Source organism: Equus asinus, chromosome 23 (assembly GCF_041296235.1).
Source record: "Equus asinus isolate D_3611 breed Donkey chromosome 23, EquAss-T2T_v2, whole genome shotgun sequence".
Taxonomy (NCBI): domain Eukaryota; kingdom Metazoa; phylum Chordata; class Mammalia; order Perissodactyla; family Equidae; genus Equus; species Equus asinus.
Genome location: NC_091812.1, coordinates 46,878,986 through 46,901,995, shown reverse-complemented (window position 1 = coordinate 46,901,995; position 23,010 = coordinate 46,878,986). Strand labels below are relative to the sequence as shown.

The window sequence follows — 23,010 nt, the reverse complement described above, 5'->3', positions numbered from 1 at the left end:
TATATTGTTTAAAAGAAGATCCAAAACAGTCCATATACCATATTTATATTTTCAGCCTCTTTGTAGCCTATAATAGTTTTATCAACTACTTTTCTATATCAATTATTTTTATATTAACTGGTTTATTTTTTAAATATCATTTATTTATTGCAGAAACCATATGAACTTAAAATTTTTGTCCAACAAATACATGTAAATGAGGAGAACCAGACCCTCCTGCCATTTGTGGCTCCTATTCATGGGGCACTTAGTACCTTTCAGGTCTGGGTTAAGACTTTACACATATTTTTGCTTTTCAACTGTATTTAAAAACCCATTTTACAGCGCATTAAGCTGATCTCTACAGTGATTAGGAAATTTGATGTAGATGCCACAGACAATAAGTAGCAGAGGTGGAATGGGAGTCCTTGTCTGTTTAGCTGCAGAACCTGTGCTCATTGTTACTGCGTACACTGCCTTCCAGACAGGGCGTTGTGATGGTACATTTATGATTTTGTAAACTAGTTACAAAGCCTGTATTACAGTTTTTTTTTCCCTAACACATGAAACTTCAATACAGATAAATGCACATAATTTCAGAAGGGTTTATGGACTCCCGGGATTCATGAGTGCAGTCCTTGGGCTGGACTCAGGTTAAGAATCTCTTTTCCACTTACTAATAAAATATTGTTAATAAATCCTAAAGTCTAGAATGTCTTTAGTAGAGGTGTGTGACATGCATCTGGTTTAAAATAAGCTATATATGTCAAAATATAAAAATAATTATGTATTGTCATATATATTTTTTCTTTTAGTTCTCTTCTAATATTTTGCCTTCTGCCTAGAGCACTATAATGGCGATTTGGAAAATGGTGTGGCTTCAGACAAATCACTTAATTTCAGTAAACTTCGAGCTTTCTCATCTGTAAAATAACAAAGTTGGATAATAAGGTTCCTTCATGTTCCCCCATTCTAGATTTTAAATTAATTGGAGTCAAAGAATTGTTAGATCTTTAGTACTTGAGTCTTTAAGCTTTCATTAACATGGATCTTTTTGAAAATTCAGAAAGTTTTCTATTTCTTAAATTATTTTTTAAATGTTTATTTTCCATACTCTCATTGAATAGCAATAATCAGGCTGTTTATGTACTTGGAGGCACCATGTTTGCCTTATACCTTAGGAATGTGCAGTTCTTACAAATACGTGTCCTATCCTGCACCATTCTGGTACAACAAATGATTGATAGAGATTGAGTTATTATAACAGAACCTTGTTATGGGATCACTGTCTCCTACTTTGAAAATAAATGACTCAGCCAGACGGCAACATTTATTTTCTCTAAATGACTAGGGATGTAGCAATAGGAGACCATTATCCTGTGACAATATTCTGTTTCATTGACATTATCTCACAAATGTAATTGGTCCATTACTAAATAGAGGTTTTGTTACTGATCAATTTCACGTGATTTCTAAAACCATTAGGATAATAAATATGCCATCATAGTAATTTCATTGACAGAATGTTCTTTTTTACTTCATTTACATTTGTTAGAGGAAAAATATAGATTTAGGTTGAACTTAAACACTACAGTTTATACCAGTTTTGACTACTTTTCCATTAAAAGAAATGGAATATTGTACAGAGTAATCGTGTTTGCATTGAGCTGCTGAACTGACGACCTTAAAATTTTCATGATTGTTTTCTCTACCACACTGAACCACATCAAATCATAATTGTTCCTAAACAATTAGTTTACTACCTCAGTTTAATGATTTTATTTGAAATAAGTTCCAGATCATTTCTAGGACTTTCCTGTAAATCCACTAAAGTAACACATCAGTTAAATCAACCCTAACCATTACCAGTGTGGATAATAACAGCATTAGTAACAACAGAAACCTTGAGACGTCTTGTAGCATAAATGTTTCTAAATGCATGGCTTTTCCCCAAATGTTCTCCTCTAAAAACTCATCTGTAATCTTGTTAAATTAGAACTCTTCCAGTATCTTTCTGACTTTTACAGTTAAGGTTATGGTATTGATTTTATTTTATAGTCCATGGCTCACAGATGCTTAACACTAATAAGCCTCTACAGCCGAGAGGTCTCCCCAGAGGCATGGGGATGAGCAGCTCCTTACCTATGCCAGTATTTAATAAGTGACTGAAATATACTCCAAATCCTGCATAATTGTTTGGTGTTTTTCCTCCTTTCAAATTAGGCTTTCTGACATTATTCAAGGCACTTTATCATTGTCTGTTAAATTACTTAATGGACAAAAGCATTTTGAAGTGTTTTTAAGAAGCAGTTTTCATGTATTCAGTATCCACTCTTTTAGCACTGTTGTTCATTATTCAAAGGATTTTTTTTTTTTTAATGTCTCAGGAAGGTGTTTGTGAGCTTCAAAGGGGTTTGAGCTTTCACTTTGTATTGGGTGTAGGTGTAGCCTGGAGACTTTTTGTTGTAGAGATGTGATAAATGGAGACTTGTAGTAACACGCTACCTACTCTGCTTGGCGTGAAATATACTATAGAGAGAGACTTGAACTATCAGAAAATGTTTTCAGTTGCTGAAGAATACGGTAATATGCTCCAGTGTAGTTAAGATTCAATAACTCAGTGCTTGAAGTACGAATTTTCATTTGCTTAACAAGAAGACTACCATATATTCTCTTTTTAAAAAGAACTGGTTTCATTTAAAAGAACAATTGAGAGATCTAATTGAAGGTGATATCTCCTCTTAATGTAGCTTGCTGTTTTTCCACAGTTATCTTAGAGTGTGAGAAATGTGAATATATATATATATGGAGATACTTTCTTAACATGGCAGCTAATTATTTTTTGAATCATCTGGCATCATCATCAAACTACTGTAGTGGGATGAAGTCCATATGTCTTGTCATAACATTCAGAGCTTTTTGTTAACTTGGAGTGTGTGGGAAGGACTTATTCACATTTGCCACACAACCAAAAAATTTTACATCTAGAAGAGTCCTTAGAAACAGACAGAAACATCTTCTCTTTCTTCATTTGTATTCTCAGAAATACATTGTTTTGCCTTTAGCCAACTAAACTGCAAATGTTACATTTATGCATTTCATTTTACATTTTGGCAACATCCAAAATGTTGCCTAATACCTAAGACCAATGAGACGTTTCCTTCCAAAAGTCTAGTGTTTGACACAGTAACAAGATCCGCTCATCATTAGGAGCTATTTATAATACTCTGTGAAGCTACAGGCAGTATTTTTCCCCCCAAAATATGTTTTTTTTATCATTTTTTATTATAAAAGTAAAAATTATTTGTTGGAGATTTGCAAAAAAACCTGTCAAATGTAAATAAGAAAATAAAAATTACTTGTAATCCTATCACATAGAGGGAATTCGTGTCACTATTTGACTATATTATGTGCCAGACTATTTTCTATATATTTTTTCTATGCATTTCCTACATACTCTATATATTTTTTTAACTAAATTGGGTTCATATAATAGATGCTGTTTTGTAAATTATTTTCTTTTCTTGTTTTCATTTATAATATCAGTGGCATTTTATCATGTCATTCAATTTCCACTTTATCATGGCTGCATAAAAGACCACCCTTTGACTATACTATAAGTTTTTAAATGTCTGCTCTGCCTATGGGTGTTCCGGTCGCTTCCAAGTTTTTATCTAATAAATAAAGATACAGTGAACATCATCGCATGCACATCTTTGTGCTTAAATCTGATTGTCTTGCTCTTGTCTAATTCTATTCACTGTCCTCGGTACCTAGTATACTGCCTGGCACCAAGTCACCGAGTAGATGCTCAATGAAATTTTGTTAAAGGAATAAATACATTCCTACTGTAGAATTACTGAGTTAAATGTTATGTCAATTTCTAAGGCTTTTGATAAATATTGATACAGAATCCAGAAAAGTCTTATCAGTTTACATTCCCACTTGCAGTGCCTGAGTGGTTGGTTTGACTCCACTGTCATATCCATAATATTTAAATGTAGAACTGGCTCTGTAAGCAATTTTGAAGCATGTCCTCTGAAGTATTTTAAAGAGCAGTGTCTCTATGGCCTTGTGTCTCTACCATGCACCTCTTTTTTGTCATTTATGTTTCATTTAAACCATCAAGCATCACATCTCATCTTTTCTTTCCCTGAGCCGGATAGCTTTATTTTATTGTGAAGGAGATGGGGAAATGGAGATAGTACCTCAGGGATTATGCAAAGCTTTCAAGTAAGTAGGCATAGCCTGCTTGGTCTCTCTCCTTTCTTCCTCCTCCAGGACATACTCCCTCAGGGCACTTCCCCACCATCAGTCCTTTACCTGCAAGTAAAACTTTTTATGAGGACCAGCCTGGTTCTCCACAGGGAAACTATAGAAATAAGTACATCAAGGCTTTGGGCTAGGATCTTCTAGGCTTGATAATTGCAGCATTTATATAGTTATAAATAACCTCCAAACTTTCCTCTCCTCAACATGATTTACCCCAAGGCAAAACAGAGGAAGAGAAACCTTGGTCTCTTAGCATTCAGTTGGCAGAGTCAGCTTCCCTGCCTTCTCCTTGTCCTCTGGGCACAGGGCCCAAGCTGTTTCCTTGTCTCAGGACTGCCTCTGGATTTATGGCCTGAAGTAAAAGTATCAGATTTCCAGCTCCTGAAATCGTCCCACACACTAGATTTGGAGGCTTCTCATTTATTATAAATAGCGTTATTATTTTACACAGATGGTCCATTCCTTTTTCATGTCGTCTTCCAGCTTCCACCCCAACATTTTAATGGAAAGCAGAAATCCCCCAGTTTAGGTAAAGTTCATTTTCACTCTGTGTTTTGTGTTGTTTGACGTGGTTTCAATGGAATAATGGATGTATTGACCACCTTTGCCTCCGTGCAACAGTGAGTTTGGTCTCTGAAGAGATTTTCTGTAGCCAGAGTTTTGGTAAATCTGTAAAACTCTCTAAAAAAACTCTCTTCTATGGAAGTCTAAAACCTGTAAAAAATAAAGAAATATGGAAAACCCTGAGGGGTATTAACTTCATAAGACTTGTCAATGGCATATAAGCTTGTCAAATCCCAGGCATTGGAACCTCGCTAAGCCCAAGGTTCCCACACGGGCCTCTGCCTCATTGGTCTGTATCACACTCATACCAAAGGGTTGAAGTTAACAGAAGTTCCCCTACTGCTTTCATTGCACCTTGAGTTTTCCTCTGCAAAATAGAATCCTGTAACATCTGTTCAGCAGCTTAACAACTTAAAAAATAAAAAAACATTTTTAACAATGATAATAGCTTTTTAAGTACTTAGTAATAAAACATACCTTAAAGTTAAATACTGGAAAATAAAAGAAGCCGGCAAACGGTGACATGTACCTAGAGGGCTCATTTAGGCTTCCTCACAAGCATGGTGTGTAAATAAGAAAGACAACTTAGGAATGTGGAAAAGGATTGGACTTTTCAAAGATTTTGAGGCAACTTGCTTTTTTGTTAGCTAGAGAGAAGTATGTTTTTCCAAATCACAGGAATGGCACAGTTAATATATTTTAATTTACGATTATGCTGTGCTGAAAATAATAGCTTCCCATAATTCAAGAATTCTTGTGCGCCCTTACATAATTGATTTGAAATAGTTGTAACCATAAGTGTCGTTATAGTGAAGAAGAATAGGAATTTTTTTTGGCAAAAAAAAATGATGTGTTTTCTATGTAGGTGATAGAAATCTGATTTGTAACCTTGATCTACTCAAGCATATTGGAAAAGCTAACATATTGCTCTACTCTATGTGAGGAAGGAGCAGGTGTCCCAGACAGGCAGGTGTTAAGGTGACTGTTTGAGCTTGCCCTAGATCACTAGTTGACTTCAGGGAAGTTCTACTAACAGGTGGCTAACTGATGGGAGTGCCATGTGACATTTATCCCAGGAGCGACTTGGATGACAGGCTGCTACAGACTGAGGAAGGGGTCTTTGCTTTGATGAAGAAATTGCCAAAACTCATGTCTCATTAGTGTTTCCTAAGGTTCTTTGGAAGTGAACAACAGTTTAATTAAGGGCTGACGTAAACACGTTTCTGCACACTTTCCCTGCAGCATTTTATCACATTAGAATTGATCAAAATTGTTGCCTTGGGCTGACTTGAACAGATATACATCTGGAGCACCATTTGTGCAAGCTGCCGATGAGTCGAGTACATACGCTGTGTTTCACAGCAACGCTCTTCCTTTGTAGATGAAATTACCTTGTTGGGAGATGAGCTGATCTAACTCTTTATTTGCTTAAGCCTTTATCTCTTTGAAGTGATGCTGTGAAATGAATGACACATCAGGGCTTAGGATGTATATGTGTCACAGTGCCAACAAAAATTAGAGTAGATCTAGTAAAAATTATACAATAACTTGATTTTGCAAAATACCTCTTTAAAGGTGTGCTTAAGTCTAAATGAACCAACTTAGCTTATATGAGTAGGCTACTTGAACTTTTTCTTACATTTTTGATCTTTTATTATGTATTTAACTATACAAATTGGTTTCTGAAACCATAACTATTGTCTAATTATAAATCTAAACATAGGTGTCGACACTGGAGAATAACGCTGTCAATGTGACTGTTTCTTTCTTTTTTATGGATTAGCCTCTCTAATCTTCTGTCATTAAAAAGAATCCTTTCTACAATCTAACATGATCACAATTGCAATTATTCGGTAGTGTCAGTCCTCTCTGCTGAACTGTCTGCATCACCAGGACAGGAAGCCAGTGGTCTTGTTTAACATCTTGAACTTTATGCCTTGTCCTGGCTCCTCACACTTATTGGAAATTCAGTCACTGATTCTGTTTTCTCTCTCCACTTTACGTTCGATTACTTCTCGTCTGGCAGTGTGCATTCATGCAACATGCATTTTAAGATTTACTATGGTTATTTCGCTCATCTTACCCTACTAGTTATTATTTCCCTGCTTCTTTCACATGCAAGAGATTCTAAAATAAACTCCCTACACACAATGCCTTCTCTGCCTCTTCTACCTTCTTTCGATCCTTTTTAAAAATTCTCTTCCTGAGTAGTATGTTCTTCCAGCCTCTACATATTATCATCTTCTGTAGGAGGTAAGCCATTAGTTAACTTAAAAAAGATATGTATATATGCTATAGATAGAACAAGTGCAAAATAATAATGAAAAAGCCATAAGTCATGTGAGATACAAACACAAGATCATTAAGGAAATCTTGATCTCCAAAGTTCCTAGGGAGAATTACTTAAGGAGAAAAGAAATCAAGTTGGTTCAATGGATGAAATATCATTCTATAGATGGAAGAAGAGGATAGAGAGACGTAATATTCTAGCTGAAGGGAATGTCATATGTAAGGAAAGGCACAGAGTTAGAAACACATTCTTCCTGCCTCCCTCCTCCCCCAGGAGGCCATAAGCAAATTAGCTTAGCTGAAGTTTCAAAAATGGAATGATAAGGAAAAAGTTATCTTAAAAATGTAGTACCATGGTAGATCTTAAATGAGGAAGATGGTGTTTGAAAGAGATGATTCCAACTACTGTTTTTATAATAAGCCGCAATGAAGAAGGCCCGGGGGAGGAGACTAGATAAGAAATCTTGATTCAGCCGGGGGAGGTGCAGTCATCCCTCAGTATCCAGGAGACGTGGAGGGGATTGATTCCAGAACCCCCCCTTCCCCCGCAGATACCAAAATCGGCAGATGCTCGAGTCCTCTAGTCGGCCCTCCGAATCCACGGGTTAAACATCCGCGGATTGTGTGCTATGTTTACATTCCGGGTTGGTTGAATCCAAAGATGCGGAACCCGCGGATACAGAGGACCGACTGTCAAGTGTAAAGGCCCTAATGGGCGCTGCAAGAACAGAAAGAAAATAGAGCTTTTGGAAAGTTTTTCCCTTCAGAAATGAGTTTATTTATAAATTTTTACTTTCTAAATCAAATGTAAATTCCTTTGATTGCAAGACCTCACTGGCCTTTGCCTGTTTCTCATCAGCCACCAGCAACTCTTGACTCCTTCCCACCAATAGAGACACCAGCTAATCCTTTTCTCATCTTGCTTCTCTCTATAACTTCTTTATTTCATGTATTATTCAATTTATGCATTATTATGTATATAGTATTATTCAACTTACATATTTATATATTATTCAGCTTTATTATTATTCATCTTATTTTCAACTTAATCTTTTTATGTATCATTCTTCCTGCTTGAGGAACAATGGATTGTGAAAAGCATGACATTCGTATTTCTCCACAGAAAGGTCACTTAAAACCGTCTCTCCTATATATTCAGTCCTCAAACATTTTCTGTAGCACATGAGAGCATTAAAAATAGAAACGATATCATTTTCCAGTTTGGCATGAGGTCTATTAGACTGCAGACATTCAAAAAAAATTTAAAATCAAAACAATGCTAGTTTGATTCCTGACTAAAATATAATAGCTAGAAACTCTACCCTTATTTCTCCCAGATAATTGACCTTTTATTTTTATTCCCTCTTCAACCCAGAGTTGTTTTTTTTTTTTCTTTGAGGGGAAAAAGGGCTCGGCATAGTGCCTTGCACATGCTGTGTACCAGTATATCTTTATCGATTAGTGGGCCCCAAATTAATTTCATTTCATGGGAAAACAAAGGCAGTTAAGCCTACTTTCTAATACTACCATTTTTTATCTGTTTCTAAAGAAAATCGTTTCAATATGGCAGACAGACCTTCCCATTCTTATTTTTCCTATTGTAAGTTTGTTGGTTAAGGAGGAGAAAATTTGTGGTCCCTTTTACAACTTGAAGAGTGAATTTTATTTTGTTTCTGCTGTGTTGGCCTCTATGATTCCTCTGTGTGTTCTGAACATGAAGTTACCATGATTATTCTTTGCGTGCCTAGAGAGACCCAGAAAAATGAATGGCCCTATAGTAATGACCTGTAAGGCCAAGTGTATGATTTTGACTAAGAAAATACAAAGGCTTCGTTTCTCAAAAATTATATAATTGTGAAAACACATTTTTAGTTTTATTCGATGCCTTTACCAGAGCTCAGGTCACTTTTCAAATGGTAAAACATAATGATAATAATCACCTATATTCTTGAAGTTCTCTATAAACACCCTTGATTTATGTGCCCTTTACAAAAAGAGACTCATGTGAATTTGGCTGGGTTTAATGAAAATTTGGAAATAGTTACAGTAGTTGCAGTAAGCTTGATTGAATCATCTTCTCCACAAATGACATAACTAGAATGACACTCATTTTGCTTCCCAAGCTCTAGTCATACTGAATTGTTTTTAAATGATGTACAACGTCTGCTTTATTATTTCTATTATGGAGTCTTCAGAGATTAATTTACACAGGTTCATTTTCATTTACATTTATACTTAAGCACAGGTAAAGCATAAGAGGGTCAGTAGAAAGTAACCAGTTTCTTTTCCTGAGTTAATTTGAAATTAAAAATTTGGATTGGAAACTTATTACATCATCTGTAAAGTGAGGGATGGAATAGAGGTTCTTTATCTGTTTGTCTGGGATTAACTTCGAGCAGGCCAAAACCTATATTTGTAGTATTACCTTTTAAAATCACATAGCTGTTAAATGAAATTAAGGATTATTTTTTGGCAGTTTGAAGGTAACTTAGCTGAAATGAATGTCCTTTGTCTATTTTTTAAAGGGTTTTAAAATTTTCTCTCTCTTTTTGTAGTGGCATTAATTGCCGTGGTTTCATTAATAATTTATTTCCTTGGTTTTTTCTTTTCGAGAAAGATAGAAAGACACTGATTTGCCTCACTGACTCACCAAGGTTCTGATAGTTTAGGGACAACCGTAGCTTATGGCTCCAAAAGCACCTGCCACTTTTGTAGACTGTGATGTCTGCTGTCTTTACAGTAGCATACCCATTCTTTACGTACCAGTGTGCTGAAGACACATATTTAATCTTATTCAATGCCTTTACCAGAACTTAGGTAACTTTCCAAATGGTAAGACATAATGATAACTAGTTTCTTATCTTAATGGAACCATGAAGTCATTTTCTCATGTCCAAAAAAAAAAAAAAGCCCTGCTTAATTAAAACTGCAAATTGTATATATATTTTATTGTGATTAAAGTTTTGGGGTTTTTTTTCTTTTAATAAAAATTCCTTTTTTTTAGAGATACAAACTGAAATATTTATAGGTGAAATTGTATGATGTCTGGGATTTGCTTCAAAGGAATATAGGAGGACAGAGTGTCGATGGGGTAAAGATGGAAGAAGATTGGCTGTGAGTTGATAGTTGATGAAGCTAGGTGATGAGTACATGAGAATCCATTGCTGTTCTGTCTACATTCAAAATTTTTGATAATGAAATGTAAATTTTATAGCTCATATGATTTTTGGAACATTTTAGTGTAAATTTATAAGCCTCCATAAAATCAACATTACTCAAGGTGTTGAAAGTAGGGCACCTCTCTCCTACCAGCTGGAGTTTCCTCCTGAATTCTCTATTCCACCTAACTGCGTGGTATAATCTAGTCACCCAAGATGATGACCTTCTGCATCAGTTATTAATTTTATTGCATTAGTTCTGTTGAAGTATCTATTGCATTAGCTCTGTCTCCACTCTTATTTCAAACTCTCATGATCTACATTTTGGCAGTATAAAATATTTGTGGAATGAATGAATGAAAGAATGAATGCAGCCCTGAATACTTTTCCTATCATAGCACTTTTTACACTGTTTTATAATTCCTTTTTAACTTGTCTGTATCCCCTCACTAGATTTTAAGTTTTATAGAGGCTGAAAAAAAATCTAGTTCACCAGTGTGTCCGCAGCAACTAGCACAGTGTCTGGTATAAATTAGGCCTTCAATAAGTATTTATGGAATGAATGTATTAATTAATCCAACTTCTTAAGTGGTCTTCATGATTGCTGTCTCTATTTCGGCTAATTCATCCACCGTGTAGTTTCTGGAGAGATTGTGCTAAACTGTAAATGTGATCATATTTTGCCCATCAGTAACATTCCCTCATCAGGGTAAGCGTTCAGACATTTGTACACAGAGTCCATGGCCCCTGATTGTGTGGGTCCTGCCAGCTACTTGCTCCCTCCTTCATCTCTGGACTTCACCACTCCGCAGACTATTTGTGCTACTTGCACGTTTTATGCCCTCCTTCTTTGGACCGTTTCCTCTCTTGGGAACGTCATCCCCCATCGCATTTTAAGCTTCGCTCCACTGTGGGCACCTTCCTTAACCTGGGGAGGCTGAGTTGATCGCTGCCCCTGGGAGTAAGGCTGGAGAAGAAGCAGCAAACATCACCCACCTCTGCTCTCAGCACACACCCTCCCTCTCCACTGCTGACAGCCATTTTCTTACAATTTTCCTCCTCACTGACAGTGAGTGTCCCTACAGCAGCAATTTATTTTTATTTTTCATAACATCTTTGCTTTACCTGGCAGATAGAGGAACCCAATAAATATTTGCAGAATGAGCAAATTAAGGAATGTATTTTTTGCTAAACAAGTAATGAGTTTTCCGTAAAAGATATTAAATCAGTGATACACTTACCAGCGTACCCAAAGGTTGTTTTTCACATTTGCAGCAGGTTTTCCTCTGTTTTTTCGACAGTGTAGTCAGCAGGTCAACAGACAAACCCCCAAATTGTCTGAATCTGGGAATGAAATGCAGAGGTGAAAAAGACCTTGATGTGAACCAAGGGGCCAAGGGAAACGTGATACTTGATTTTTCAGAAGTTTCAGATTTATTTAGTAAGAGGAATAATTCTGGTGATCATTTTGGTGAAGCCTTGGATTAGCTTCAATGGAGATTGTTTCTGACAGATATTTCAAATCTCCAATATAGTTGGATCTTTGACCCTCAGTATATATTTTGTAAGAGCCAAAAGTACAAAAATCATAAAATTCTGGAAAATGAGATCTTTTATTATGTTAACGTGGACCTTATAGCTGAAGAGAGTCATAAAGCTTTCTTTGCATCTGTCTTCCTTTACAGATATGTCTTCTCCGACTACTATGAAGAAGCCTGAAAAGCCATTGTTCAGCTCTACATCTCCGCAGGATTCTTCCCCCAGATTGAGCACTTTCCCCCAGCACCACCATCCCGGAATACCTGGAGTTGCACACAGTGGTGAGGAGTTTCAAGCATAGAGGACAAGCCTCCCTCTTGTTTGCAGAGCCTTTCCCTCAGGGACGGAGCAAATGTTCATAATAATCGCAATGCTGACCGTATTTTCTCAACCAAAGGAGGGAGGGTCACAATCGGATCAAATATTTTCTTATCAAAACATGAGAAAAAGATTTTTGAAGCCATACAATGAAATAAGATTTTTGTATGTATTTTTAAATTGCCTTATTGGAAAGGTTAGAATCACAAGAAATTAGAAAATATAGTATACATAATTATCTTAACTAGACCTTCAGGATTGGTCCTAATTCTGTATGTTTTACTAAGAGAAAGATGTACTTAAGTATGTTGCTGAGTTTAATGTATTTCCAAAGCTGTTAAGATACACAACCACTATGTCCATAGATATTATTTTCTATATATTTTAAAAAATCAATATTTAAACTACTTATTTGGGAGTGGAATTAATCAGAAAAATAAAAGAGATACTTTTCTTTGACAATTATTTTATATGCAGAAATCCTTCCTGTAGGCAAGTACACTCAATACTATGTCTAAAATCTTAATTTAAAAAGGAAAAAGAATCCAGTATTTCACATTGTACTCTAACAACTAATATTAAATCCTCTTTCAAAAATTAAAAATGAGATATAATTAATAAGCAATACTGTGTACTTTCAACCTATTAGTCATAAGCCCTCGAGAGCAGTAGACTGAATTTTAGATAGAGAAAATTTTAAATAGAAATATATTTACAGTGATACTCAAATTGCTTTAACTTTATACTTAGACAATTCCTTATCTTTCAAACAAATTGAATTTTTTTTAAACCTTTGTCCAAAGGATACAGCATCTGTTAAAATAAAGTCCTTAGCTTGGGGCTGTATGTAGCTTTTTAAGTGCATGTTGATACGTATTTTCACTATATTAAAAAACGCATAGCCTTTATGGCTATCATTAAGAAAATTGTGAAATTAAGAGTAATATACAAATCAAATGTGGTGTAATTACATTTATTGTTTGTACTCCTAATATAGGTGAAAAAATGAGTAACTGTTTCATAGGTTTGTAATGTTGAATATTTGGACAAAATTAACTTAGCAGTTAAATCATCCGTTTATATGACACCTGATTAAAATGTTCATATTTCTAACATTTGAAAAAGATAAATAGTACATTTTTGTATAATGAACCATGCGAGACCTAGACAAGCCTTCCACCTTGGTCCCTTACCAGATGTGTGTTCAATATATAATATATTAGGGCCTGTGGTAGGCCCATTGGTCATGAGAGACAGGTTCTGTCCTTAAAGAGCTCATGGTATAGCAAGGAGACAAAAGGACCACATCATGAGGTAGGCATGGAAGCTAAATAGGACTAGATGCTCCGTGGAGGATTAGAGGCCTGGAAGAAATGCATTCTGAACTAAAATTTGAAGAATGAGTTCATCGCAAGAAGGAACAAGCAGCCAGGAGGAAGGTCGTTTCAGGCAGCGTGAACAGCATGTATCAAGGGTAGAGGTCATTGCAGCAAGGAACTGCCATATATCCAAGGGTCCACAAATATCTTAATGTGGCCAGAGGAGAGAATGGCCAGAGATGAGGCCAAAGCAGTGAGGCACAACTCGGTCCTAAAGCACTTGAGGACCGTATAAACATGGGATATTGATGGCATTGTTTTTCTGCGAGCAGTAGGGAGCCGTGAAAGATTTTCAGCAGAGAAGTTACACAATTAAAATGGTATTTTTAAAAAGTCTTTCAAATGAGACTATAAAGGATGTATTGGAAGGTGCAAGGCTGGAAGAAAGAAGACAATTAGGAATGCTTTGCAAATACGTATGTATTTGTACAAATGTATAATGTAGCCAAGAAATACATATACGTGTGTGTATGAATTCTTTCATAATGAAAGGAAACATTTTTTGCCTTGTATTTTGCTTTTCTTTTTTTAAAAGACTAGAATGACTTTTATTGATAAAGTAGCCATTTTTACTTTCAGTTTGAAATACTACACTCTACCCAGTTTATATCAGACCAGCTGCAGCTTCTGTGAGCACAGTACCAGAGAGCTCCGAGATTGGAGCTCTGGATTGATATGTGCCAGTTCAACTGCAAAGAGATCTTTTCCAAAACTATGGATGCCAAATTGATCTCAAAGCCCAGAGGACCCAAGATAGAACTGTGGATAGATCCTTCAAGGGTTTGTGTACAGATGTGAATGAGGATCATGGTTAAATTGAGCTGAAATTAAGAGCACTTTGACACTAAGTAAAAAGATGCCCAATTTAACTTAGGTGTTTATATTTCCTTAAAGCATACTTACAAATGTGTATATTTCTTAAATAAAGTAATATTCCAATAAGGAGTTTTGTTTTAAGAAATATGTAGTTGTTCTCTGCAATGTACCCCTTCGATAGAGGATGCTCAGACTCCAGTATGTGGAGAGATTCCATGAAGCACTTATTTAAAATCCACTTTCTGGTGCCTCACCCTGGAGGTTCTCATCCTGTAGGTCTGTGGCTAGGACAGGAATCTGCATTGTAACAACAATCCAGAGAATTCTGAGTGCCCTGGATATTCAGGGAGCAAAGTTATGACCATAAAATTGAATTTATGATTCTTCTGTGATAGACATTCTTAATTTCTTGTATTTTCTGAAAAAGCTTTCTTTGGGGAAGATAAGCAATATCCCTTAAAAAGTACATATATGTTTTTTGCACATAATTTTAAGGTTGGAGATAAGTCATTCCAGATGATTTTCATTTATAGGTCATGGAAAGAATTTATTTTTCATATTGTTTGCTAAGTTGTCTCATAAAGCACTAAAAATTTATCATATGTAATTTCCTATCATTTGGATCGAATTATTAAATAGTAACAGACATTTAGTCTTTATTTCTACATGTGCTAGTTGGTGCTCTTAAATTGTACTTATGTGATTATTTCCCTCAACATTATAGAGATAATGATTGTGCAATTATATTCTTTCCCAATTTTTCAAACTTAAGAATTATATTTCAGAAACTAAACAATAAATTATGAACATACTAATGTTTAAAAATTACAGTACAATTAAACATTGTCCACATTGCGTATGTTTTATGTATTATTTCCCTTTATAAAATATGTGATTTATGGGTAAGTTAATATGCCAATATGAAAGTTTAAATTTGCATTTCTGTGGGTTTTATTCTTGGTCTTAATAATGTATTTTAAGCTACACGTAGTAAAAGTTGGACCAGGAAGAAAAATGGTTATAGAATAGAGCTCTTTTGATTTTGAAAGGAACATTTTCATTAGGAGAAAGAGTTCCCAGGCTCTGTGTCCAAATGTTCATAAGCATTTATACAGTGATCAGGTAATTATTTAGGACATTATTGTTTATTAATTATTAGCTTCCGTTCTTACCAACCACCAGCTAGGATATAGGGAAATATTTATTTAAAATTACATTACACTTCTGTTTTGAATTTTGGTAGGAACTTGTGGGTCCCCTGCCCTCTAATTAATGCTCTGACTTTGTCTGGACTTTAACGAGGCAAACACTTTCTAATCAAAGAATGTGTTCTGATGGGAAATAACTTTGCTTAAAGAAATGTCTTATGAAGTATTGTCTTAACCTATAAAAGAGAAACTTCTTTTTTTAATCATTCATAGATCTAGAAGGCAAGATTCTTAGTTTCCTAGAGTGGGGGTTGTGTGTATGCGCTTAGCAGTACTGGCATTGAGAATTAGAAAAAGAGTTTAACTGTTGTTTTAGGAGAGTTTGGTTAAATCATGGGAAGAAATCAAACAGCTCTCAGTTTTCCCGTTTCACAGCATTCTTTAGGATCGGTGCAGAGCAGTAAGGAAAACCACTCACGAGTCCATCTTTGCTTTTCTGTCTTCTGCAGTCATCTCTACGCGGACTCCACCTCCGCCCTCACCGTTGCCATTTCCAACACAAGCTATCCTTCCTCCGGCCCCATCAAGCTACTTCTCTCATCCAACAATCAGATATCCTCCCCACCTGAATCCTCAGGATACTCTGAAGAACTATGTACCTTCTTATGACCCATCCAGTCCGCAAACCAGCCAGGTAAAAATGAGAGAGAAAATAAGATTAGAGCCTAAGGGAGAATGGAACAGGTCTAACTCTATGGCATGAAGCTTACTCAGTGTGTCTGGCAGAACATCAAGCTTTTCACAGGCATCTTCAGGAAGTTGCTTGGTGACTCAATAAGTTTTTTATTTAAAGGTGGCTGAATGACAGGTAGGAAGTGTGTTGCCCCAAAGGGGCACATTTGTGAAGATGTTTTTGGTTTGATGTTTTTGGATTTTCATTGACTGAAGAGAAAGTTTATCTAGAACGTAGAGTGACAAAAAAGCTCCGAGTTGGAGTTCACACCTCCGAAATACCTGGTTTGACACAGAGACAAAAGTGCTTATTTCAGGCAGGAGCAAGGTATGCGCTAAAATAAACACACACAAAAGAACCTGCAGTTGTATTTATAGACCAACTATTAGGTATTAAAATAAGCTTTGGTAATGTAAACATTTTCAGTGTTTGATGACTCCTTGAATATTCCTTGCACAGACATGACTACATTTAATAATGAGTGACATTACCAGAAGTGTCTTTTTTTTTTTTTTTTTTTTGGTAAACATTGTGCAGAGGCTTTAGGGATTCATTGTGTAAATGTAGTGACTCATGTGCCTTTCTCGTGCCCTAAACATGTGGGTTCTTCTACGGAGAAGTCACTTCGTAGGGATTTACACAATCGTATACAACAATTTTCCACCATCAGGCAGAGTGTGCCAAAGCTGGGTCTATCAGTAATCATAATATCCAAACTCTGTCATGTCGTTTTGATCTTATGGTCTGGTATTTGGCTTTGCTGCTTTACCTGTAAGACTCTTGTTCACTCCTTATTATACCTTTTAATGCTCTGAGGGATTTTCATAAACATTCGGTCATGAATGCTGTTCAGCTGCTAAGATGCCAGTCAATAGTATGTGCACATTAATGAGTTAACAGAGATCTGAAAAAAAAAATCCCTTTGGTCTTAATTTAATTGTTAAAATGGAACAAAGTGGTCCTTTCTGAATGTTCCATTTTGAATAACAACATATCCAACGCCTTTTGGGTTACTTAAAAAGTTACCTGTATTTTTAGTTCCATTTACTAATAGTACTAAACTAAGTACATCATTCTTGAATTTTGAATTTGAAGTTAAACTTTGTATTTTAGAAGGAAATGTTCAAATGGTGTAGCACTTTTAATGACTGTAGTAATAATTACTAAGTAAAACAGTGGGCTCTTGGTATATTATTTTAGAAATAAAATTTGCTGTCAGAGCATCGATTCAAAAGTCTCAGTTCCATAGAGCGTTTTGCTAGACTCAGCTGGGAACGGTGCACACAAGGTCTGATTTTAATTTGTGTAGAATTTCCATGAATAACAAAGTCTAATTAAGACATCCATTAAAAGTCCTTAACGTTAATTCAGTGTGGAAAATCTTAGAGTTCCATTGGATTTTTTTTTTAACTGATGTCTTAATTAGGCACCATTAGGGGAAAAATTATGCAAATTAAAATCAGACCCTTAGTGTTATGCATTTCTTTAATTATTCAGTGCTTGTTTTATGTATATTTCAATTTCTTTATAAGTTGAGAGCATATTAGGTGATAATCTGCCTATAGTGTTCTCAGTTTTTCTTCATATTTTTAAGGTAAGGATCCAGCTTCTAAGGGAAATATCTTACTCAATCATCTCAATTAAAAACAAAAATCCCCTCTCAGGATTTGGTATAATAGGAACAATGTATTAAGTAGGATAATCCTTTCCTAATGCTGTTCAACTTCATCTTCAGATAGATGTCTCTCTTTTCGTATCTACAGTACGAAAGTTCATCTGTTAACAGTGTTAAAAGAGAAGCTTTATAGCGGAACTTCATCTGTCTGAACTAGTAGAAAACTGAAAAGAAATGACGCCTCCATTCTTCTGACCCTGAGTTTCAGAAGAGTTATCTGTATTGACTTGGGAATTCTTTCTTTCTCACTTCTCTTATGTTTAAATGAGAGAAATGCCTTTTGGTTTATGTCAGTTCAGTTCCAGTAGACAAAGTTTACAGCACGGGCAAGGGAATATGTTCTGTGGCAGCGTTTTCTTAACGTTATTGTCATTCTTCTATTCCATGCTTTCAGGTAGGTCCTGTCAGACTGTTTCAGTGAACGCAGTATACAGAAATGCTTTTTACCACCAAATGTACCACCAGTGATAAAATCAGACCGTTCCTCTTTCTTGAGTGAGATCTATAAAGCAGTCTTTTGCAATGTTCAGATAACCAGAAGATGATGGTCTGCTTTAGAAACACACCACTTTTTCTCCTTGGAAGGAAAAATAGGTCTTCTAGTAAATTGTGGAATTGTTTTTGTAAGAATGTTATATCTGGTTTGATTTTTAACACCAACTGAAAAGCAATTAATTTGCATTTCAAAATAGGACTCTTGATCTTCACCGTTTTAGCTCTAAAAATGGGAAAAAATGAATACTTGTTTACCTGTAGTCAGCTGTTCCTTCCCGATATCCTGTGGCACTGCACTGATTTTGATTGTTCAGTCAAGCCACGGAGATGCCTTGTCCCCCCACGGCAATTTGGAGATTAATTACATTGCTACTGCACCAATTACAGTGAGACAGTCATGCTATTCAATGGAATATTTTAAATAAAATTAGTTTAAAGATGTAGCTCTGTCCCAGGTTTCCGTAGGGGGAAACTCTGGTCAATTTTCCTGACATAAAGTTAAATACTTAAAATTACTTGTGATGAATAGTCAGGATATTCAACGAGTCCATTTTCTTTTTAGAAGAAATAATGGTGGCCTCGGAGGAACCCAAGTGAAGACTTAGTTCATGTCTCTAAGTTACGGTATTTAAGTGTTATTAGCTGTTCATCTTTTTCTCTAAAGAAATGTCTGCTCGTAATTTCCGTGCAGGTATTTAGATAAATATTCTGCTTCATTGCTTTCTTTGCCTTTAGCAGTGCAAATTATAAAGACTAAATATTTGTGGCGAATACCCTGCTAGCAAATTGTTATGTACACCATGCAGTGGAGAATTCCAGCATGAGTGTAATTAAAAATAGCATTCTCTGTCTAGAAAAATACATTCTAGTATTTCTTCAAACAGTGTACTCTTAGGATTTTGTCTCCTACCATGGATACTATTTTTGTACCCAGGGCTAAAACTCAGATAATAATATCTTTTCTATCATTGCCCAGGAGATTTTCTCAGTTAATTCCCACAAATGTCAACAATAAATGTTTTGTGTAACTCTCCACGCTCAACAGTGGAAGAGTAACTCAAATAACAGAGTATATTTAATTGCCCACTGCTTCACTTCAGCACATTTTAATTTACTTTGGGAATCTGTTATTAGTAGGTGTAAGGTTAGACTTAGTTCAGCATTTTATATCGTTGTATAGATCTGAAATTTTAAATGCTTTAAATATCATTCTATGTACTGGTATTAGTAAATCATCAAAAGTTGCGTGGAGATCCTAGAATCTAAATTGCCTGATGTGTGTGTTTGAGTGTACCTGTGTGTGAGTGAGAGCTCGCATTTTTGTATGCAGAAGAATGGGCCTTGACTATAAATGAAGGAAATTATTGAGTTTGATGTGTTTCATCTCCTAGACATTCTTGTCTTCTTTGTGTCAGTGGTATCATCATTTAGGTGAAAATGGTATACTGTAAGCCAAAACTGAGTCATTGTAGAAAATGAAGAGGAGAGAAGAAGGAAGCACCAGTTCTAATTCTCACTAGCTTAGTAAGGACTTCCATTTTAGCCTTGGGCTAAGTATTTAAGTCTCCACTTGAGTTTTCTGGGCTCCTAAATGAAAGGATCAGTTCTGCCTGGCTCTCAAGGATGTTGTAACGACAAATTAACCTCTATAAAGTGCTTTGAAGATGAAGACTTTCTTTTAAATGCTGCTGCTTCCTATGATTACTAACCATTGGTTGGCCTCTCTGACTCGGACTTGAGAGGGCTTGTGTGGCAGTTCCAGGCAGAGTGCAGGGTCCACATGGCCAAGTATGCTGAGTGGAGTTGTTGGACACGATGACTGCCTTTTGGATTGTTTCACCCGGCATTCTGTTTTTGTTTTGTAGCCTAACAGCAGTGGTCAAGTAGTAGGGAAAGTGCCTGGCCATTTCACTCCTGTCTTGGCACCCTCTCCCCATCCCAGTGCAGTGCGACCTGTGACCCTGACCATGACAGATACTAAACCCATCACTACATCCACTGAAGGTGAGGCAGCTTCACCTACAGCAACCAGTAAGTATTTCTGTAGGAAATGAGAAATGTCCATCAAAGGCGCCATTGGATATCTGATCCAAGGCGGAAAACACGGCAACTTTTCCAGCTACCTGACCAGATGGAGATTTCTCATTTATGTGGAACTAGCAGGCATGTATGTGGCCTGGCAATCACACGCTCTCTCTTATCAAATTTCAGTCCATACATCATATTTGAAAAGGGAGAAGCTTATTTGTTTGAGTAAATAGCTATAGCAAAAATAATAAGTCATGCCTGCTCGTTCAAGGTATACATCGAAAATGCACTAACATGACGCAGTGTACAAGGTTTTTACATCACCAGAGAGAGATTAGATAATTGTTACTTATTGGAGCATTCCTATAGAAATCAAGCCCTTCACAAGGCAGACTGAGTCAATGCTCTGTAAGATGGTTGCATGTTTGCATTACTATAGGTTATGTCATTGTGAGAAACAGTCACACAGTGTTGGGTGCAGAAAACATTTCAAAGCTTAGTATTAGGTACATGGAAGCTACCTGCACTTTCATTGTCAGCAACTTTTTAAAAATTTTTTGATTATTTTGCCTATCATGGTACATTAGGTAGTATGCTTTTTAGCATGACCATAATGTATTAAATGTCAGAGATTCAGCCAGTGAACTTACATAGCACATACCAAATACCCAGATGATTCTTTTGCTTCTTCATATAGACTACTCATGAGTACACAAGGAATTATTATACAGTTTTTCATTGGCTTCATTCAAACTACTGGCTTCCTCATCCTGAAGCTGGAATTCACAGATTGGTCAAGTACAATGGATAAAGCTCCAGTCAGGAGGGGTTAGCATGCTCCTCCCCAATTATACTTTTATCTTAAATTCCCAAAACTTCTATTTTCTTTCCTAGAGCAAGAAAATCCCCATGCTCTGGAAATTCTTATGTGAAATTACAGAGACAATTGGAGGCACCACTGGCCTCCTCTTTCTTGGCCATTGGAAAGATGCTCTTTTTTTGTGTGTGTGGCTTCTGGAAACCTAGGAAAGAACCCTACAAGAAAAATCGGCAGTACTTTGACTGTATAGTGAATTCACCATTTTTTTCCTCAAAATTCATGAGGCCCATAGACCGATAAATCCATATAGGCTTGTAATGCCCATCAATAATTATTAATGCTTAGTAACTGGTTTGTTGGTAGAGGGTCCTACACTAGTGAACACTTGCCTGAATGCACAGATGGATGAGACCCAGTCAAGGAAGACCAAAAATTCTTTTGTTGTAAAGGTTAGCTGTATACATTACAACCACTAAAATACTACGTCCAGATTTTAGAAGTGGATGTCTTGGCATCTTTGAGCATAGTCAGCAATAAAATAGAAAATGAAGATTTTTTAAAAAAGTGGTTGAAAGAGTATCACAGGATAAGTGATCAAAACCAAGCCCCAGAAGTTTCTGGTACCTGTTTTTATAGTGACATTAGTAGATGAGATTGAAGAGAAGGTCAGACCCGAACGACCACAGCTCACTTATGTAGTACCATCAGCCTGTTTGTTAATAACTTCTTCTTAAACTCATATACAGGTTGATCAAAAAGCGATCTGATTTGATTAGTAAAATTCCAAAATATTCGAAAGGAATATCTTGGTTCTATAACGATGGCTGCTTCAGTCCATTTTCCACTTCTGCATAAAAGAAATAGAGTGAGTTGTTTTTCCTTCCTATAAAGAATCTTGTAGCTCCAGCTCCCTAGGCACCACTGATAATGAGATATTAGTCATTGAATTGATAAGTGAATAAAATTAAGGAAAACCCAGAGGCCAAGGAAACCACTCTCTCATGGTTGAAAAGAAAGAGTAGCACAGACTTGGTGTCTGCTCTGTATGGGCGAGGCTGTTCTCCAGCTGTCCATGCTACAGCACATTGAATTCTAGAGACCTGGAGATTGAGTAGAGGCCACTGGCTGCTATGGCTGCCCCCGCATGAACCCTTTATTCAGGAAGAATTAAAAGGTAAATTGTGAGCATCTTCACTGTTTTAAAAATGTTGACTTGAAAAAGCCCCAATAGATCAAATTTTCAGTCCTTCAAATGTATATGGCAGAATTAACGTATTGATTTTTTTTTAAAATGCCTTTTTAAATTAATGCTTGGATTCCTCATTAATCTGATGGTTGAAAAACATTTTAGCTTTCTTCCAACCTCTACATGTAACATGTGGTGGAATAGTTCTGCTTATTCTGCCATGGAGCAATGGGATTGCTTAGTGCTGGGAAGATACAGTAGTCCTTTCCTTGTGAAAAGAAACAAAATCTTTAGGAACAGGGAGATCTTGTCTTTGGAAAAATCTCTCTGTACCAAATAGCACTTGTACAAAAACTACTTGCAAGGTGAGACCATAATAATTTAAGTATTCACTGTATGTACTTACTACCTGATGGCCAAGTATTTAAAAGATGCCGTCAACTCCCTTCCTCGACCAGTCACAAGAAATCGACTTTTTGTGCTCATGGGAAATAAAGAAGTGTTTTCCAAAACACTTCTAATCAAACTTAAGGTCATTTTTACATTAAATAAAATACTGAAATAATTCAGTCTATATGATATAATAAAAATAGGCTTCTCCTTCATGTTAG

The 23,010-nt window shown here is 36.1% G+C and overlaps 1 protein-coding gene across 7 annotated transcripts in view; it reads left to right on the top strand.

The window, feature by feature from the left end:
* NFIB (nuclear factor I B) overlaps window positions 1-23,010 on the top strand; it is a 226,093-nt gene that overhangs the window by 177,525 nt on the left and 25,558 nt on the right. For 3 of the 7 annotated variants that reach the window (XM_070495806.1, XM_014843518.3, XM_014843515.3), the window contains exons 7-9: window positions 11,948-12,082; window positions 15,972-16,156; window positions 20,231-20,396. In XM_070495806.1, the coding sequence (XP_070351907.1) occupies window positions 11,948-12,082; window positions 15,972-16,156; window positions 20,231-20,396 (486 nt within the window). The remainder of the gene's footprint in view (window positions 1-11,947; window positions 12,083-15,971; window positions 16,157-20,230; window positions 20,397-23,010) is intronic. The other 4 variants (XM_044757067.2, XM_014843517.3, XM_070495807.1 and 1 more) reach the window with 2 other exon arrangements.